Raw genomic sequence first — 22,181 nt, forward strand, 5'->3', positions numbered from 1 at the left:
AGTCATCAAATTTGATTTTTTATCCAAGGTAGGGCTTTCTCTATCTCTCCATTTCTCTGTTTCTTGTCTCTCTGTTTCTTCCACCTATATGTCTGTGATGTCTGTGAACAATTCTTGTTATCTGTGTTGCTTAGAAAGTACTGAAGATACTTTCTCCAATTTCATTTCTTGGTCGCCCTTGTTTCCTGGTTATGCATATAGCATTTTGGGATGATCAGAAATTAATACATTTCATATTTATCTGGAGTTATGAACTAATATTTTAGTGATACTAAAATGGAACATCATGCTTCTTATACCCAGAAGCACTTCAAAGAAAAAAAAGACCAACAGCATAGCTTTCCCTATTGCCATATCCTTACACAGGTCCAAAAAAATATACTTTTCAGATGAAAGGAAATATTCAAGACAATATCAATTTTGTTAGCTTTCTGAATCTACTTCTACTGTTCAAGTTCCATTTGGGCATTTGTACGTCACTTTTTAGTGGTTGTGAATTGCTACAAGTGTTGACTTTGTTACTTATGAGAGCATGTTTTATCTTTCAGAGAAAGATGATTGCATAATGAATATCCTGTTACTATTCTTTACTATCTTGCTCCTTAGTCATTTATTAAAAACGAAATGTTACTTTGTAATTTTCTTCATCAGACAGGTGTCAAACAAAACATTCATTTCAGTATACATCTAAAACAATTAAATATTCTAAAGCATCTATAAAACGAACCGCTCGTTTCTATAGCAATTGTATTGACTGTATATAAAATTCATACACCATGACCAATCAATTTTGTCAGGTTGAAACTATAGTTTACACACCAATAAACAATAAAATAGAACATGAACTCATGAAGACCACCTGACCTCTGTATAAAGTTTTGATGAGTGTGTATCATTAGCCTACATTAGCTACAAATGACAAATTTCCACAAGGCGATATCTTTCCAAAAATTTAATCTACTTCTATCATGACATGAACCGATTTTCGTCATTTCTGAAATTGTTCAGTCTCGAATTAAATGTTATGTGTAGTTTGAGATAAATAAGCATGTTTGTTCCTTGCCTTTTTCACCATTTTAGTTTTGGTGTCTTTTAAACTTGAAATCATAATTCATTTTAACCTCTGAACTATCTTATTTAACCTTTAACCTGTTGTTTGACCTATCATATAGACCATAGATCTGTTAACCTGTGAACTTTATTTGATATATTCAAACCTAAATACTATAGTTTTAACCTCTGAACTAGCTAGTTTAATGAACCTTTGACCTTTGAACTATGATTTCCCCTGTTGTGGTATTTTGTAGTTTTGATGTGGTGTTCCTTTATGTAGTTTGTACCTTGTTTTATATTCATTTGCTATGATGTCTTTGTTTATTTTGTCAATTTTATTGTTTCAATAAACACAGCATGCTTGGGAAACTTTTCAATAGATGCTAGTTAAAAAAAAAAAGCTAAAGAGAGTCTTAATTGTGTATGGTATATTGAAAGGATTAAAACTCAAATTACAATATTAAATCGTTAGTCACGGCCTTTGTTATTAGTATCATACAGAGTTATCTTCTCTTGGTAGGAGATATTGACTGCTGTGTCATTTTATGTTGTCAGTGATATCCTTGTTTAGATGGAGTCAGGACTTTATATGGAGAACCATACATGTAGGTGGGGAGTAGGGTTTAGATGGAGTCAGAACTAAATATGGAGAACCATACATGTAGGTGGGGAGTAGGGTTTAGATGGAGTCTGAATTAAATATGGAGAACCATACATGTAGGTGGGGAGTAGGGTTTAGATGGAGTCTGAATTAAATATGGAGAACCATACATGTAGGTGGGGAGTAGGGTTTAGATGGAGTCTGAACTAAATATGGAGAACCATACATGTAGGTAGGGAGTAGGGTTTAGATGGAGTCTGAATTAAATATGGAGAACCATACATGTAGGTGGGGAGTAGGTTTATGAGTGGTCTAATATAGTCAGATGTAATGGAGAACCATACATGTAGGTGGGGAGTAGGGTTTAGATGGAGTCAAAACTTAATATTGAGAACCATACATGTAGATGGGGATGGGGTTTAGATGGAGTCTGAACTAAATATGGAGAACCATACATGTAGGTGAGGAGTAGGGTTTTGATGGAGTCAGAACTTAATATGGAGAACCATACATGTAGGTGGGGATAGGGTTTTGATGGAGTCAGAACTTAATATGGAGAACCATACATGTAGGTGGGGAGTAGGGTTTAGAGTCAGAACTTAATGGAGAACCATACATGTAGGTGGGGAGTAGGGTTTAGATGGAGTCTGAATTAAATATGGAGAACCATACATGTAGGTGGGGAGTAGGGTTTAGATGGAGTCTGAATTAAATATGGAGAACCATACATGTAGGTGGGGAGTAGGGTTTAGATGGAGTCAGGACTTTATATGGAGAACCATACATGTAGGTGGGGAGTAGGGTTTAGATGGAGTCTGAACTAAATATGGAGAACCATACATGTAGGTGGGGAGTAGGGTTTAGATGGAGTCAGAACTTAATATGGAGAACCATACATGTAGGTGGGGAGTAGGGTTTAGATGGAGTCAGAACTTAATATGGAGAACCATACATGTAGGTGGGGAGTAGGGTTGGAGTCTGAATTAAATATGGAGAACCATACATGTAGGTGGGGAGTAGGGTTTAGATGGAGTCTGAATTAAATATGGAGAACCATACATGTAGGTGGGGAGTAGGGTTTAGATGGAGTCTGAATTAAATATGGAGAACCATACATGTAGGGGGGTTAGGTTAGATGGAGGGACTTTTTATGGAGAACCATACATGGTGTTTATAGGGAACATGGGATAGGTTAGATGGTAGGACTATATGGAGAACCATACATGTAGGTGGGGAGAGGGTTTAGATGGAGTCGAACTTAATTGAGAACCATACATGTAGGGGGGAGGTTTAGATGGTATGGAGTCAGAACTTAATATGGAGAACCATACATGTAGATGGGGAGTAGGGTTTAAAAGGAGTCATAACTTAATATGGAGAACCAAACATGTAGATTTGAACTAATATAGAGAACCATACATGTAGAGTTGGGTATAAATGGTGAAGATTAAGGGTTCGAATGAAGTAATGAAGATAACATTTCTGTTTATATATTTTTAGTACACATAGCATACATAGCAATTTAATTCCACTCGTGTAGATGGTAATAACACTTAGAAATTAGTATTCTGGTTTTCTATAGCATGAATTAGTAATGATCTGTAGTTATTTTGATGACTAATTTAAACACCTTTCCCATATCTGATATTTATCTATTAGTGGGAAGTAATTAGTGCACGTAGTTGTTATGTTAGCGAAGTATATAAATCTAAAGTATGGAAAACTTTCGTAAAGATAAGTTTGTATTCAACATTTTGTAAATATAAGTTTATGTGTAAAGATTTCTTCAGGTCATCAACGGAAACTTTGAAAAATGAAAGACAATTTTGTTTTCAGAAAAGAGGTACGGAGAGTGAAAGAGTGCAACTATGCTCGTGGGCTGATTGTTGGTCCGTTCTTTGTCTCGGCAAAGTTGATTGTATATCTGACCTTCCTTAGTTATGTCCTAGAGGGCAGGATGTTGGCTTCGGAGAAAGTATTTGTGACAATTTCACTGTACCAGGCCATCCGATTGTCTACAACGCTCTTCATTCCGTTTGCTGTTCAGTTTTTATCGGAGACCAAAGTCACCTCCAAACGACTAAAGGTTTGTTATCTCCCCTGAGTGAACTCTTCTGATGTCGATGTTTTTAGCATGTGTTAAGATGTTGTAAGGTTACCATAAATGGCTGAAACTTCACATATCTGGGAAATGTGATTCAGTTAATTTGTCTTGTAAAATTTGGTTATATTACTTGAATATATGTGCACTGAATGTTTGCCTTGATAGGAATGTGTAAATTCTGATTTATCTCCCCTTAGTTTCACAGACATTTTGTTTCCAGTTGAATGTCTGTTGAGATTTATCTAATTTCTTAATTGTTTGGCAGAGATCAATCTGGAAAAACATCTCTCAGGAAAACTTATATTTAGTGCCTTAGTTGTTTTTGAGCCTAACTAATTTACAGATTGATTGGTCTTACAGATGTCCCCTTGAAATAATTTTCATCAAGGACATGCTCATTTAACCCTCATTCACCCCTGAATATGATATGAACTCTTCTAAATCAAAGACTGGGCTGGTTCATTACGAAATTTAAGGGGTGAATGAGTTAAAATTCATGGTAAAAGTTTGGTCATTACCGTGGGGCTGTTGGTGACTTTATCAAGGTCAAGGTCAGACATTTCTCTTATATGTCACCAAAGGAGCCCATCCAAAAACCATATCAGTTGTATCCATGATAATGTCAAACTGCCCATCCAAAAACCATATCAGTTGTATCCATGATAATGTCAAACTGCCCATCCAAAAACCATATCAGTTGTATCCATGGTAACGTCAAACTTCTTGAAGGGTGTTTTCATTGCAACCAAGTTCACCAAGGCCTGCATTGTCATTTCAATGCAATTTCTACTGAGGTTTCATGCCGTTCACGTAGCGAAATCTAAACGTCTTCGATGATTTAATGCCGATAGTGTCTTCAAGGGATGACTTTGATTAAGAAACTGCCAGTTTGATGTTCATGTTGGCAAATCTAAACATCTTCAACCATTTTGTGACTGTCCAGTGCCGATATTCGCTTTAAGAAATGCCATGTGATTAAGTAAACATCACAATGTAAAAACAAAATGAATTTTATTTGACATTTTAGGAATATTTGTTTTATTGAGTATAAACAGACTGTGCTTGTTATTTCTGTATATACTCAACAGTTATAATACAAACATCAGCTACCATTAGTAACATCTGTTTTGAACTAACATCACCACATCTCCAACCACTCCGATTAATTGCATGAGGAAGTTTTGTTTGACATATTCACTGTTAAATGGACCGGGAGAGTTTGTTTGATATAGTTTGTTCGATATGTTCACTGTTAAATTGACGGGGAGAGTTTGTTTGATATATTCACTGATAAGTTGATGATACAGCACCTGTTGTTACTGATGAAATTTTTACACTATGCTAATTACCAGGAGATGGAAACATAATATTACCACATTTAATACCAAAAACGCCCATTTCCCTGATTGAGGCCACAGTTTTACTGACCTCAAATGAAATGCAGACTGAAAATGTAAAAACCTTTAGCTTCTGTATTTGATTTCTTTTTGAAAATTGATTTATGGGTTATTTTGTGTAGTAATTTTACAAAGGGCTAGCTATTGTTATAAGTCCCAATTAGGTTCTATTAAGCACCCCTTATTTTTCCATTTTTTAAGTGCCCTGGGCACTTGTTGGGTTGAATACAGTACAAATATAGGATTATATAGGTCTAGCAACATATCGAGATTATCACTAATGAGGAAATATTCCTTTTGTCTAATCTTATAATGCTTCTCTTAGCTTTCTGACTGTATTTCATTTGAAGGAAAAAAAATTAGCCCATATTCTATCCATGTTCTGTCAACGCTCATTTTGTATTTAGAAAAGTCATCCTTGAAATATTTCTTATACTATATATTGAGTAAATTTGGAAGTTTGTCATAGAGATGTACTAAATCACATCATGTCTGAATCCTATGACTGTTCTGTGTTATGAACAAGATAGTTTACGTATGTCCAGGAGTTGATAGAGTCCAGGTAGCTAGTTAAAATGTAGAACGTTTTTGTTGACTTTTTATGATAACGCTGTCTTTATAGATAATACAGCCGATCAGTAGGTCAGACAGTGCTGATGTCCAACATAAAAACACAGGCTGAAAAGCAAAAGAAGACATTCAATTTATTAAAAATATATATGACTCTTTGTGTTAATGTGTATGTCATGTTGTTTTTGTGTAATGTGTATGTCATGTTGTTTTTGTGTTAATGTGTATGTCATGTTGTTTTTGTGTTAATGTGTATGTCATGTTGTTTTTGTGTTAATGTGTATGTCATGTTGTTTTTGTGTAATGTGTATGTCATGTTGTTTTTGTGTTAATGTGTATGTCATGTTGTTTTTGTGTTAATGTGGTATGTCATGTTGTTTTTTGTGTAATGTGTATGTCATGTTGTTTTTGTGTAATGTGTATGTCATGTTGTTTTTGTGTAATGTGTATGTCATGTTGTTTTTGTGTAATGTGTATGTCATGTTGTTTTTGTGTTAATGTGTATGTCATGTTGTTTTTGTGTAATGTGTATGTCATGTTGTTTTTGTGTAATGTGTATGTCATGTTGTTTTTGTGTAATGTGTATGTCATGTTGTTTTTGTGTTAATGTGTATGTCATGTTGTTTTTGTGTAATGTGTATGTCATGTTGTTTTTGTGTTAATGTGTATGTCATGTTGTTTTTGTGTTAATGTGTATGTCATGTTGTTTTTGTGTAATGTGTATGTCATGTTGTTTTTGTGTAATGTGTATGTCATGTTGTTTTTGTGTTAATGTGTATGTCATGTTGTTTTTGTGTTCATGTGTATGTCATGTTGTTTTTGTGTTAATGTGTATGTCATGTTGTTTTTGTGTAATGTGTATGTCATGTTGTTTTTGTGTAATGTGTATGTCATGTTGTTTTTGTGTAATGTGTATGTCATGTTGTTTTTGTGTTAATGTGTATGTCATGTTGTTTTTGTGTTAATGTGTATGTCATGTTGTGTTTTTGTGTTAATGTGTATGTCATGTTGTTTTTGTGTAATGTGTATGTCATGTTGTTTTTGTGTAATGTGTATGTCATGTTGTTTTTGTGTTAATGTGTATGTCATGTTGTTTTTGTGTTCATGTGTATGTCATGTTGTTTTTGTGTTAATGTGTATGTCATGTTGTTTTTGTGTAATGTGTATGTCATGTTGTTTTTGTGTAATGTGTATGTCATGTTGTTTTTGTGTTAATGTGTATGTCATGTTGTTTTTGTGTAATGTGTATGTCATGTTGTTTTTGTGTTAATGTGTATGTCATGTTGTTTTTGTGTTAATGTGTATGTCATGTTGTTTTTGTGTAATGTGTATGTCATGTTGTTTTTGTGTTAATGTGTATGTCATGTTGTTTTTGTGTTAATGTGTATGTCATGTTGTTTTTGTGTAATGTGTATGTCATGTTGTTTTTGTGTAATGTGTATGTCATGTTGTTTTTGTGTTAATGTGTATGTCATGTTGTTTTTGTGTTAATGTGTATGTCATGTTGTTTTTGTGTAATGTGTATGTCATGTTGTTTTTGTGTAATGTGTATGTCATGTTGTTTTTGTGTTAATGTGTATGTCATGTTGTTTTTGTGTAATGTGTATGTCATGTTGTTTTTGTGTAATGTGTATGTCATGTTGTTTTTGTGTTAATGTGTATGTCATGTTGTTTTTGTGTAATGTGTATGTCATGTTGTTTTTGTGTTCATGTGTATGTCATGTTGTTTTTGTGTTAATGTGTATGTCATGTTGTTTTTGTGTAATGTGTATGTCATGTTGTTTTTGTGTAATGTGTATGTCATGTTGTTTTTGTGTTAATGTGTATGTCATGTTGTTTTTGTGTTAATGTGTATGTCATGTTGTTTTTGTGTTAATGTGTATGTCATGTTGTTTTTGTGTAATGTGTATGTCATGTTGTTTTTGTGTTAATGTGTATGTCATGTTGTTTTTGTGTTAATGTGTATGTCATGTTGTTTTTGTGTTAATGTGTATGTCATGTTGTTTTTGTGTTAATGTGTATGTCATGTTGTTTTTGTGTTAATGTGTATGTCATGTTGTTTTTGTGTTAATGTGTATGTCATGTTGTTTTTGTGTTTATGTGTATGTCATCTTGTTTTTGGTTCTTCACCTTCTGCCAAATTAAAATGACGTTTTATGTGTCATTTTAAGAGGATGCATACCATTCAATGTTCACAGAGTTCTGGTTGTTATTTCCTTGATATTTAAAGCTTTAGATAATCTTCGGAGGCCATAATCTAGTTCAAATGGAGACAACTATTAAAAGTGTGTCCCTTCCATTATAGCATGTGTCTGTACTTGGTTTTTAACAGTTTAAAACATTTTAATTAAGATTAAAAAAATATTTAATCTTAGTGAAAGTCATTAGTTCAGATTTTATCAGGTAATAAAAATTTGTATAGGAGTTATTTCCCTTTTTCATCAATATTTAACATTTTCTTGAAATTACACCCAAAACTTCTTAATACTTTTCATTCAGATTGTTCCCCTTTTATTCGTATAACTGTGCTACTTGTGGGATTTCATTGTTTCAGCTTAGAAGTTCACCGTGTACGATCCACCCAGTATACCCGCAGTTTAATTGTGGGGCCATTTTTTACGTCCGCCAAGTTATTAGGGCCGGTGAGCTTATGTCATGGCGCGGCGTCCGTCGTCCGTCGTCCGTCGTCCGTCGTCCGTCCGTCCGTCAACATTTCCTTTAAATCGCTACTAGTCATAGAGTTCTGCATGGATTGTAACCAAATTTGGCCACAAGCATCCTTGGGGGAGGGGGAACAGAACTTGTATAAATTTTGGCTCTAACCCCCTGGGGGCAGGAGGGGCGGGGCCCAATAGGGGAAATAGAGGTAAATCCTTTAAATCGCTACTTGTCCTAGAGTTCTGCATGGATTGTAACCAAATTTAGCCACAAACATTCTTGGGGGAAGGGGAACAGAACTTGTATAAATTTTGGCTCTGACCCCCTGGGGGCAGGAGGGGCGGGGCCCAATAGGGAAAATAGAGGTAAATTCATTAAATCGCTACTTGTCCTAGAGTTCTGCATAGATTGTAACCAAAATTAGCCACAAACATCCTTGGGGGAAGGGGAACAGAACTTGTATAAATTTTGGCTCTGATCCCCCGGGGGCACGAGGGGCGGGGCCCAATAGGGGAAATAGAGGTAAATCCTTTAAATCGCTACTAGTCATAGAGTTCTGAATGGAATGTTACCAAATTTGGCCACAAACATCCTTGGAGGAAGGGGATCAGAACTTGTATAAATTTTGGCTCTGGTCCCCTGGGGGCAGGAGGGGCGGGGCCCAATAGGGGAAATAGAGGTAAATCCTATAAATCGCTACTTGAGGTAAATCCTTTAAATCGCTACTTGTCATAGAGATCTGCACGTATTGTAACTAAATTTGGCCACAAACACCCTGGGTGGAAGGGGAACAGAACTTGTATAAATTTTTGCTCTGACACCCTGGGGGCAGGAGAGGTGGGCCCAATAGAGGAAATAGAGGTAAATCCTTTAAATCGCTACTAGTCATAGATTTCTGCATGGAATGTAACCAAATTTGGCCACAAACATCCTTGGGGGAAGGGGAACAGAACTTGTATAAATTTTGGCTCTGGCCCCCCGGGGGCAGGACGGGTGTGGCCCAATAGGGAAAATAGAGGTAAATTCTATTAATCGCTACTTGTCCTAGAGTTCTGCATGGATTGTAACTAAATTTGGCCACAAACATCCTTTGGGGAAGGGGAACAGAACTTGTATAAATTTTGGCTCTGACCCCCCGGGGGCAGGAGGGGCGGGGCCCAATAGGGGAAATAGAGGTAAATCCTTTAAATCGCTACTTGTCATAGAGTTCTGCACGTATTGTAACTAAATTTGGCCACAAACACCCTGGGTGGAAGGGGAACAGAACTTGTATAAATTTTTGCTCTGACACCCTGGGGGCAGGAGAGGTGGGCCCAATAGAGGAAATAGAGGTAAATCCTTTAAATCGCTACTAGTCATAGATTTCTGCATGGAATGTAACCAAATTTGGCCTCAAACATCCTTGGGGGAAGGGGAACAGAACTTGTATAAATTTTGGCTCTAGCCCCCCGGGGGCAGGACGGGTGTGGCCCAATAGGGGAAATAAAGGTAAATCCTATAAATCGCTACTTGTCCTAAAGTTTTGCTTGGATTGTGACCAAATTTGGCCATAAACATCCTTGGGGGAAGGAGAACAGAACTTTGGCTCTGACCCCCTGGGGGCAGGAGGGGTGGGGCCCAATAGGGGATTTAGAGGTTAATATTAAAATTCCTTCAGAAAAGAAACAATGAACCTGTATACCCGCAGTTTAATTGTGGGGCCATTTTTTACGTCCGCAAAGTTATTAGTATTTCTCACCTTCCTGCCCTTCTCCCTGACCGGAAATCCACTTGTGGCCGAAGTGACCTTTATAGTAATGTCCCTGTACCAAGCCATCCATGTGTCCACAGTCTACTTCATCCCCCAAGGTGTCCAGTTTGGTACGGAATGTCGAGTGACCGTCACAAGGTTACAGGTTGGTTATAGTTAAAGAAAACCTGTCTAATCTGACTAAGAAAGGCAAGGTGACAATAAAGGAACGTATATATGACATAAAGAAAACCTGACTAATCTGACTAAGAAAGGCAAGGTGACAATAAAGGAACGTATATATGACATAAAGAAAACCTGACTAATCTGACTAAGAAAGGCAAGGTGACAATAAAGGAACGTATATATGATGTGAAGAAACCTGTCTAATTGGACAAAAAAAGTAAAATGACCTGTCTAAACTAACCAGTATACAGTGTTTACATTCATGGTTATAGTTAAGTAAAATCTGTCTAATTTGACCAAGAAAGACTAAATGGCTGTCAGCAAAACTTGTCTAATTTGAGCAATAAAGAAAAATGACTGCAAAGAAAACCTATCTAAACCGACAAAGAAAGGCAATTACAGTTTGGTTTATATGTAAGCTTATAGTTCAGGGAAACATGTCTAAACTGACTAAAGAGGGCTTAATGGCCATAATGAAAACCTGCCTACATCAAATAAGAAACTAGACAAAACGCTGGCATAATAACTTGCATAAGAAAACCTGTCTAAACTGACTTAAACAGCTCAAAAATCCAACTGCGGATTCTCACAAAAGCTTGCAAACAATTTTTTTTTCATAACCCGATAAAATTAAAAAATAATGACATCAATACTTATAATTAATTTTATACTCTATTTGATAAAATGAAGTATGTTTAAATGTAACATTATAGTGGTTTTTCAAGGGACTCTTTTTTCCGAATCAATACGCAACGTCAATGTCTCTATTGTGACGTCACGATAACGTCGGGGTTTCGCGCCATTCTCGGATTTTTTTTTCATAGTGGTATGCAAAAAAAAATTGGCCAATCAGAAAGCCAGATTTGGTATGAAAACAAAGAAAAACTAATTATAATAGATTGTATACAATTGTCTCTGAATAATAATAAAAAAATATATATGGGCATCTAATTAAAAGATTGATCAATTATGATCATCCAATGATAATACATACTGTCCAGTTTATATACAATGTTTCATTATGTAAAACCTTTCTGAACTGACCATGTAGCTTAAAAAGTTAAGTATAATGACAGCAAACTTAGTTGCTGGAGCAATATGCCTTGGTAGCCACTTGTAAAAGTGGCCACTGTATTTTTTGTTATATAGGGAAAGGCGAGGCAAATTATTATGTATAATTGTTGTTCAATATTTTCAGGAATTCTTTGCCAGTTTCAAGTGGTTCTTTGTTGTCTTTCATTTACTTCTTCGTTGAAAACACTAATAGATCCAACATATGTTTTTGGTTTACTTAGTATGTTCTTCTGGTCATATGTAGGTTGATGGTTTTTCAACAGATACTCCAGTTTTCCTTCACTTCAGTCATTTCTTAAACCTGGCACATCTTTTGATTATCCTGGCTTTTGATAGGATGTTAAATCTGCTAGTCACATGTTACATAAACAAATGTTCCCTAGACCTCACCCTAGAGTCGCCTCCTACATAGGTGTATCTAAAAGAAATATACATTCAGTAGCTTGTAATCTAGTAGCATTGAGGTGACATGCTGATGTGTTGGATGGGAAACAGATTTGATTGTGACAAAAATATGATCATAATTTATGTGTTGTATTCAATTGTATAGTCAATTACACAGATGCTTTTTGAATGGTCGGCAACTACATGCATTGTCAAAATTGCATATTCACATATTCAATTTTTTTCATGAATTTCATCAAATCTGCATATTCACAAATTTAAGTTTTTCATGAATGTCATCGAAATATCTGCATAATTATTCACAATTCAAGTTTTCATGAATTTCATCAAATTTGCATGTTCACAATTCAATGTTTTTCACGAATTTCTTCCATCAGAGCTGAGGGACATTATATTCGCATTCCTAAAAGTTTGTATGCATTGACAAGTACATTTAGTTATGTGGGGCGAAACCTGTGTCTGCTGCCAATCCTATTGGTGATGGTGTTCAGCAGTCAGCCCTTCAACACTATCACTGTCTATATGGCTATTGGGCTCTTCAACGTGCAGCAGAGGGCACTGTTAACCTTCGTGTTGAGAGCTTTTCAGTTGGCAGGGGAAATCATCACCACTATTGATAGATTACAGGTATTTCTGTATTGATCACGCGATAAGACTACAGGTATTTTTAGCGTACCTGGACTAAGCTGATGGTGCAGCGTCTGTCATCTGTTTGGTCTGGGTGTCCATCCACCGGTCATCATGAACCTGGAGGTACAGGACCCAATAGAGGTTGACGATGATCAATCCTTAAGAGAAAATTAGAAGCAAATCTTTAAAATTCTTTAGGAAATAAAATTCGGTGAGCAATACAGGCCCTCTCAGCCTTTTGTTAAACTATTTAAAAGAGGTTTAGTTATTTTATACAACAAACTAGAAAAAGTATCCAATGGCCGTCCATTTGTGAGACATCTCAAGTAAAAAAACCAATAGAAATCAGTTGAATTGTTTTTCATCAGGAAACCAGAATTCCCTTAGCCATGAGGTGTTGTGGTCACAATGAACTGATCAACATGGTGATTCTATGGGCCACAAAAAGGTGTAGCAGTCACATTGAAGCTATTACACCAATACATCATGGGCTTACATCGTGCGTTCGGCATTTAGTTGAATCTCCTGCATGCGGACTTGCTTAACCTTAGATTCGCTAGGCTGCAAGAAGCTCTAGCTTTTCTTAAAAGAAGACACTTTAGCATAAATGATTTTGTCAATGTAAATTTTCAAGGTGTTGTTAAAGTGAAGCCATTGCTGTCCTGCATTAATTTGTTCATGTTACTACAACATTTATGCAAAATGGCTTTTGATTCTGACCTTTAGCAAACTGTTTCTATCTCACTTTAATTTTTTTTTCCATTAGAAATTTGTGTGCTTTTTGCTTTCAATTCTGACTTTTGATTTTTAACTTAAAGCCAGAATTACTTCCCATAACTTTCAATATTTTCACCTCAGTAATTTAAATGCTGTTGACCTTTGACGTGCTCATTTAAATGCTGTTGACCTCTGACATGCTCATTTAAATGCTGTTGACTTATATTTTCTTTGAGTGTTTTCTTTTTCACCTTCAATTCTTCAGGAGGGAGATGTCTGTATTAAGCAAAGTCATGAATTTGGAAGGGTGTTTTTTAGAGCAGTTGGCAGCAATCAGCGGTAAGCTGTTTTGCGTAGTATATGGTATAGCGTATGTTCTCCTGGAGAAACCTTTACGTGCAGAGTCTGCGTACATCATAATCCTGTGTGTGGCCATATTGAATTACAGTCTGGTTTTCCGCCAGTTTGATATGGCTTTGGAAATGAGTGCAGCTTGGCCATCTATTAGAAGAATACAGGTTAGTTTATTAGAATACATGCTTATTTGCCCCTGAAATTTTATAATAGACTGGTCTAGTCTTTGATTTAGAAGAGTCTAAATGTGTCTGCATTGGTAAATGAGTTTAGGTAAATATTGTATTAAATCCGATGTAGGTACATAATGTAAGGCACAAATTGGAATATGGAGAAATTGACGCGTCTTAGTGATATAAACTTGTTTATGCAGTTTTCACATTTGACATGACAACAATTATTTGAAAGTTAATTTGCATACCATATCACTCATAGTACAACATTTCTTGTGATTTTTGTTTAATAGACAAATACATTTTATAAAACCTGGATTTTATTTAATTACATAAAAATTCATCCTACATTTGACTTAACAGAACAGTAGCACAGACAAATTTGGAAAGAAAGAAGTGATAGAAAAAAAGGAAAAAAGGTTGTGTGGGAATATAGACTATATCTGGTGGTAAATATGATTGTTTTCTGAAGAAGATTCTAGGAAATGTCCTTAGAGTTCTATGATGAATTTGATTTATAATGGTGTTGTGTTAATGAAAACTTAATTTGCTCTTGTCATCTTTGGTATCTCTTGAAGAGCAGTGATAGCAACAAAAGCACTCAGGAAAACAGATTTGTTTCGTTATTTGTTTTTTCATATATATATGTATACATATATTATTCAGCAGGCCATCCTCAACTGTTTTACACAATTTCAAAAAGCCAATTGACTGAGATAAAAAGAATCTTACATGGTTCAACCATGTTCAGACGGAATGTCACAACCAAAGGAAAGCTAAGTATGGTTTAGCTAGTCAGGCTTGCCGGGTATATGTTGATGTGGAAAAAAAGTACAGTCAACCCTGTCTATCTAGAAAGACCAACGATAAGGGATGAAGTCTTAAAACCAAATGGCCTAGGCACTGAAATGTTGATATTAGCCATTTGGGACCCACAGAAAGTTATTTTGTTAAGCAGGTGCTATCTGTTGTTTCTTACTGATGCGAGATAATGTGCGTGCTTTAGGATTTCTAACTGAGTTTCTTGGCGGCTTTCTTACCAGTGAAAGAAGGTCCAAGGTAAGTTAGAGGCAAAGACCAAAGATGAACATAGAAATTTAAATTCATTCACTTAAAGACACTTCTGAACTCTTTTAACTCATTCACCCCTAAATACACATTTGAACTCTTCTACTTCAAAGTTTGGAACAGTTCATTATGAATTTTAAGGGGTGTATGAGTTAAAGGTTGTTTAAACTCCTGTTTTTGTCTCTCCTTCAACAATAGTCGGAGAAGGAGAGATGAAGATGGATGCAAATGGTGGTGCCTTACGGCATCAACATTTGCATCCATCACATCAGATTGAATGCAACTTCATTGATCAAGTTACCCTGGGTACTCTTTCCATCAGTTACAGCACACAGGAAAAGAATGAGAAAAAGATTTAAAATGATTATGGTGTTTTGGGGTTAAAATGGTTGAATTAGGCATTGAATTCTACTATTGACAGAGTTGACTGCATCCAATTGAATTGGAACTTAGTCAAGTGTCTCTTTGTATTGGCAAGAACACATGAACAAAAAATATTTTACCTTGAATTATGGATTTCAAGATTTTGTGTTAGTCAATTCCATGTGTATTTATGTAGTGGAACTTGATTGCATCCATCAGAACATTGTAGACAGAGATTGAAGAAGATATTTACTTGTGGTTGTACTTTTGGGATGAGAAAATAAGAATTTAGGTAGAATTTGAGAATCGGTGTTAGTCTCTACTTTTGACAAAGTTTATGTAAATCTGATCATATGTGTTTTGCATAAGTCAAGTTCTTAATAATGTAATAATTACATGCAAGGGATCATAATGATGTTTAATTTCTTCTTACTAGATGAAGGAATAACTGTGATACTAATATAATATTCTGTTTTGCACATTACAGAGTTACCTCCCTTACGAGTAGGTATCCATTGTGACGTCATTATTTTGTGAGGAAAAATGTGATGCTATGCTTTCAAACATATGACATTACAAGCAATACCTACCCACAAGGGATAACTCTGTAAGTTGGAAATACACAATAATCATTAGTTCCATTGTCTCACAGTGTTGCTAAACTCTGTTGATGCTTAACAAAAAACAGTCCAAAGAGGTAGTAGAGTTTCCAAGGCACCATTCTTATATGAGAAATGTTTGCTATTATAAACTTTTGTCTTTAAATCAAGTGAGGCACAACACCAGGTGAGTGTAGAACAAAAATATCCAGAATTTCCACCAAAAATACAAGCACTAGGTCATTAAGCAATCACAGAAAAAGTCAGTTGATTAAATATGAACCTTAAAAGTGATGAAGTTTATTCTGGGACTTGGTCTGCTGTTGGTAGCCTGCTAGTTCACATTGTATGGGCATATAACTTTTCTGTAGTTATAGCGAGTATATTTAAAGAAGTGTTTCAAGGAAGTTTTGCCATTGCTTTCAAGCTTGTGTGATATGTAGTCAAAATTATATTCTGTCACACGTTTGTTTTAACTACAACATGTTTTGGTAATAAAACAACCAGATGTTTGCATTCTATAGGCAGGAGTTGATACCTCAGAGACATCGCTTCATTCTAGAAATGTTTTTCTGGCTGCTGTTCGTTGCAGGAGATAAACTCATGTTTTTGTCCATGATGGTTGCTGTTACAGCTCAAGGCCTACACCTTCGACCAGAAGCCGTCTATGTCTCGCTTTTTTGTGTCATGCGGTTTCGAGATATCATAGACAAACTAGACATGATTATGGAGAATACTGGGGATTGTTACACCTCAGCAAAGAGGATAAAGGTTGGTTGAAATAATGGAGGGGGGGGGGGGTCTGTCGGGGCTGGGGCAAAAGGGATCGATCTTGGTGGTATTGGAGGGGAATTAATTGTTCAGAGCTTGGGCTATGGAGGGGGAATTTGTTTGTGAGAGCTGTGATGATGGACGGAGAATTTGCTGGTGAGAAACCAGGAATATGTTATTGATAACTTTGCTTGTCTTTGAAAAAGCCTATACTTTTCGAGATGAAATCACTATAGCATATACAGACTCACATACTATTGTTAGTACTTCACTATAGCATATACAGACTCACATACTGTTGTTAGTACTTCACTATAGCATATACAGACTCACATACTGTTGTTAGTACTTCACTATAGCATATACAGATAGCATATACAGACTGACATACTATTGTTAGTACTTCACTATAGCATATACAGACTCACATACTATTGTTAGTACTTCACTATAGCATATACAGACTCACATACTGTTGTTAGTACTTCACTATAGCATATACAGACTCACATACTGTTGTTAGTACTTCACTATAGCATATACAGACTCACATACTATTGTTAGTACTTCACTATAGCATATACAGACTCACATACTATTGTTAGTACTTCACTATAGCATATACAGACTCACATACTATTGTTAGTACTTCACTATAGCATATACAGACTCACATACTATTGTTAGTACTTCACTATAGCATATACAGACTCACATACTGTTGTTAGTACTTCACTATAGCATATACAGACTCACATACTGTTGTTAGTACTTCACTATAGCATATACAGACTCACATACTGTTGTTAGTACTTCACTATAGCATATACAGACTCACATACTATTGTTAGTACTTCACTATAGCATATACAGACTCACATACTATTGTTAGTACTTCACTATAGCATATACAGACTCACATACTATTGTTAGCACATACTACACTTTTAAGGATTACATCAAAGTATAAACCACGGACAAAGTGCAGATAGAGGTTATCTGTATTTTATTTTACAAAACAATTGAAAATGCCTGATTTTTCTTCCCACAGGCTATGCCCTGTTGCGGGTAATACACAGGAAATTACAGTAGACGATAAGGGAGACAAGTAATGCTTGTTGACTTTAAAGTAAAGGAGGGAGGATTTGTTGGTGAGAAATCTGAAATGTCCATCAAAAATATAAGCACTAGACCTTCGAACAACAGAAAAAGTCAGTTAAATTTATTTGAACCTTAAAAGTTAAGACTTTTATTTTGGGACTTGGTTTGCTGTTGGTTGCCTGCTAGTCCGCTAGTCCACATTGTATTCCCATATTAATTTCCTGTTGTAGCTAGTACATTTAAAGAAGTGTTTCAAGGGATTATGTTTTCTGACTTTAAATGTACATGCTGGATGTATTCATTTATCCTTATATTGCCATTGCTTTCAAGCTTGTATAATTTGTAGTCCAAATTATATTCTGTCAAGCATTTACTACAACACGTATTGATAATAAAACAACCAGATGTTTGCATTCTACAGGCAGGAGTTGATACCTCAGAGATATCGCTTCATCCTATACATGGTTTTCTGGCTGTTGTTCATTGCGGGCGACAAACTCATGTTTTTGTCCATAATGATTGCTGTTACCACTCAAGGCCTACACCTTCGACCAGAAGCCATCTATGTTTCACTTATTTGTGTCATGCGGTTTCGAGACATTTTAGACAGAATAGGCATGATTATGGAGGATACTGGAGGTTGTTACACCTCAGCTAAGAGGATAAAGGTTGGTTAAATAAAAAATGAGGGGTATTTGTGGGGGTAGGGGCTAAAAGGACCTTGGTGGGAGCTGGGATAATGTCGGGAGACTTTGTTGATGAGAGCTTGGAGAGGAAGAATTCGTTTGATAATGGAAGGAGGGATCTGTTGTTGGGGCCTACATTGCAATAAAATCTGGTCACTTCTAGTAGTAGTGGTTGTTTGTCAAGATATTTTCAGTCCAATAATGAAAAGTAAAGTCATACATATCTTAATTACCAAAGTAAATGGATATTAATGAATTTAGTTCTATGGTTTTATATATTTAAAAAAAAAAAAAAAAAAAAAAAAAAAAATCAAAATTGATATTTGTTTAACCTTGTTAACACATACGACAGTACTTTCAGTATTTTGATTAAATTTTCTTTCTTTGTTACGCTTAGTATCTCAGTACTTTGATTCAATTCAATTTCACTTGTGCGTTAAACTCATTACTTTCAGTGTTTGATTAAATTTCACTTATGCATTACTCTCAGTACGCAGTACTTTGATTAAATTTTACTTATACATTACACTCAGTACTTTAGTACTTTTATAAACTTTACTTCTGTGTTACACTCCATATTTTAAGTAGTACTTGATTAAATTTACTTCATTCTTACACTCAGTACTTAAATACTTCAATCAAATTTTACTTCTGCATTACTTTCAGTGTTTGATTAAATTTCACTTATGCATTACACTCAGTACTTTTGTACTTTGATAAACTTTACTTCTGTGTTACACTCCGTACTTTGAGTACTTTGATTAAATTTACTTCATCCTTACACTCAGTACTTAAATACTTCGATCAAATTTTACTTCTGCATTACTTTCAGTGTTTGATTAAATTTCACTTATGCATTACTCTCAGTATGTAGTACTTTGATTAAATTTTACTTATGCGCTACACTCAGTACTTTAGTACTTTGATAGAAAAATTTTCTTTGTTACACTCTGTACTTCGAGTACTTTGATTAATTTACTTCATCCTTACACTCAGTACTTAAATACTTCGATCAAATTTTACTTCTGCATTACTTTCAGTGTTTGATTAAATTTCACTTATGCATTACTCTCAGTATGCAGTACTTTGATTAAATTTTACTTATGCGCTACACTCAGTACTTTAGTACTTTGATAAAACTTTATGTCTGTGTTGCATTCAGTACTTTCAGTACTTTGATTAAATTTTACTTTTGTGTTACACTCAGTACTTAAATACTTTGATCAAATTTTACTTCTGCATTACACACAGTACTTTGAGTATTTTGATTAAATTTTACTTCTGCGTTTCACACAGTACTTTCAGTACTTTGATTAGAATTACTTCTGCGTTACAATCAGTACTTTCAATATTTGATTGAATTTTATTTGGTGCTATATCTCAAGCAAGAGGAGGAAACTCACAATGGAAATATCTTTTACTTATAGGTCAAATATTTTCAAGGTCACTTATTTGATTTAGGAAAACATTTTAATGATCATAAGACTGACTTAAATATTAGATGGATAAGCTACACAATGTAGGAGGTTTGTGATTTAAGTGCCATTCCATCCTAGCTGTCATGAGGGGCTTAAATTATGGTATCACCCGGGATTGGTTTGTACATCATTATTAGATAATAATGTAATGTAATTGTTTAGATGGGTATGGGGCAATCATTTTGATTTCTTTTTCAACAGACATTTATTTTGATATTGTGTATAGAAACTTGCCTTTCTTCAATATCCATATGCGAATAATACCTCCTCAGTACTTTCAGTACTTTGATTTTGATATTGTGCTTCCTTAGATATCAAAGCTGATATTGGATAAGAATGCTAGGCATTTTCGAGCATTATAGCTTGCCATATATAATCTTCTGCTTGTATGGATGCTGTTAAGCAAAGCTGGGATTAGCTAGTAACAAATCAGCCTTCACTTTTAAAGAAAGAAAACAAAATATAAGAGAGGAATTGGATTAAAAAGAAAACTTAAAATTAAATAAATTAAACAAAAAAGAAAAAAAATTAAGAAAAAAATGGCATTACCTGTTGGGTAAAATTCATGAAAAAATATGAAGGCATTTCTCTGTTGCCTGGGACTTTTTCAATCTAGTTGAAGATGCCCTTGATAAATACGGAGGAATTTTTAGAAGATGTTATCTGAAAGGATTGTCTGCTTATAGGATGTGTCTGCTTCAAGTTGAGGATCTGTACTTAATGAGGATGATGTTGTGTGTATCTATTGGAGGAATTGCAATTTCTATATCATATCGGAGAGTGTGCTCAGTTGTTTTATAAACTGAAGACTTCTTGAATTTACAGGCACGAGTTGATTGTACAGTATTATAGATTCTGTCTTTTTGTGGTACTGGCCATCATATGGATCGGCAGTGATAAGTTTATATTCCTGGCAATGATCGCCGTGGCGACTGCACAAGGCCTTCACCTTCAGCCAGAACATATTTCTGTAGCACTTTTGTGCACTGCAAACTTTCGGGAGAACCTGGATAAGTTTTGGATCATGCACAGCATACTGTGGCTCGGCCTTTACCAGTCTAAAACTTATTAAGGTCAGTAGTAGGCCTGATATAGAAGTGACTTAAGTGGCTATGTAATATGAAACAATTTCAATAATTTGATAGTTCACAAGCCTTTAGGCGAGTTTGATAAATTTGAAATAACATAGCCACGAGTGTAAGATACTATTTATAACATACAGTCTGTACTAGTATTTATAGAAATTTAGACAAAACATTCAATTTCGCTTCTATTTATGAGTGGCGAAATCAAACATGGATTTGAGGTTTCCGTTTACATGCATGTAAAATCTTATTTTTATCATGACATCATTATTACCTGTATTGCTACGGCCCGGATGACCCACTAATTTAAATGCGATTGACCTCTCATTTGCATGCGATTTTTTCTCTTTTCCTCTTTCTAGAACAAATATGCTGCCATAGTGCAGTTTAATTATAATAAACAACTTCTGTGGTATTTCATTAAATAGAATAGTTTCAAACATGTCTACAAAAACTATAGCATGAACGTCTATTATTGAAAAATAATGAGGAGAATTTGCATCAGTGGTAGCGATCGGTGGCCTAATTCTCGCCAGTCATTTGCATATATTTATGTAAACATCCGGTTTGGTTAACACTAAATAAAAGAATTGTCAGGATTTTGGTATGTAAGTATCTAATTGTACTTTGATGTATACATTCATAATCTATTACTTTCAGTACTTTTTTTTAATTCATCGTGACGTAAGAAAGTTACAAAAGTTGTTTGTTTTACATGTATTATATTGATAGTCATTTTGGAGAACAGGTACGTTCGTATTGTGATCATGTCATTACGATGGCCCACTGAATTTAACCAAGTTTCACTCAAACAGACGCTTGTTAACTACGTTCGCATCAAGCGTTTGGGTGATCTATGCAGAAGCTAACAAACACGATAAATTATGAGTTTCGCTGGCTCCTTATCATTTCGCACGGATTGTCAACTAACGCATCCTTTCATTAACGAGGGAATATTTAATACATGGGTACAGATACAATGAAATATCGTGACACTCAGCAATAGTGTAAACGGCCGAATGTAAACAAAGACGTCATCACACACGGACCTGTGATGTAAACTTGCAAGTAAAGAGATATTTTCCATTTAATTATCAAGCGTAATAAATGCATTCTCATATCTGAAAAACACCGAAGAATATTTGAACACTGCATGTTGCAAGCCACCTTGCTAATAAACTACGGAATTCTTTTCGTATTTGGAGACAGAAGCAGTGAAAATCGTAAGTTTCATTTCGTTTTGCTTCTTTGCCTATCATGCCTATGGGTCGGTATATTATTATATGAACTTTTTGACAGACATCGGCACATGAAGTGAACTTACAACATCATGAGTATGTGTGAATTCCTGCTAACATCCATATAATCGACGTTTTATT

The 22,181-nt window shown here is 35.2% G+C and overlaps 1 protein-coding gene across 12 annotated transcripts in view; it reads left to right on the forward strand.

Moving 5' to 3' along the window:
• The window catches only part of LOC138307340 (ATP-binding cassette sub-family C member 4-like), a 118,159-nt gene that overhangs the window by 32,695 nt on the left and 63,283 nt on the right, over positions 1-22,181 (forward strand). For 7 of the 12 annotated variants that reach the window (XR_011205969.1, XR_011205972.1, XR_011205970.1 and 4 more), the window contains one exon: positions 3,491-3,740. The exons of 3 other annotated variants lie outside the window; for them this stretch is intronic. Coding sequence is in view for 5 of the 9 variants with exons in the window: in XM_069248032.1 (XP_069104133.1) it covers positions 3,491-3,740 (250 nt within the window). In the remaining 4 variants the exon portion in view is untranslated. Of the gene's footprint in view, positions 1-3,490; positions 3,741-12,011; positions 12,405-13,186; positions 13,643-22,181 lie in introns of those variants that run through there. 2 more of the 12 variants (XM_069248038.1, XM_069248037.1) reach the window with 2 other exon arrangements.

Source organism: Argopecten irradians, chromosome 14, assembly GCF_041381155.1.
Source record: "Argopecten irradians isolate NY chromosome 14, Ai_NY, whole genome shotgun sequence".
In the NCBI taxonomy this organism is placed as follows: domain Eukaryota; kingdom Metazoa; phylum Mollusca; class Bivalvia; order Pectinida; family Pectinidae; genus Argopecten; species Argopecten irradians.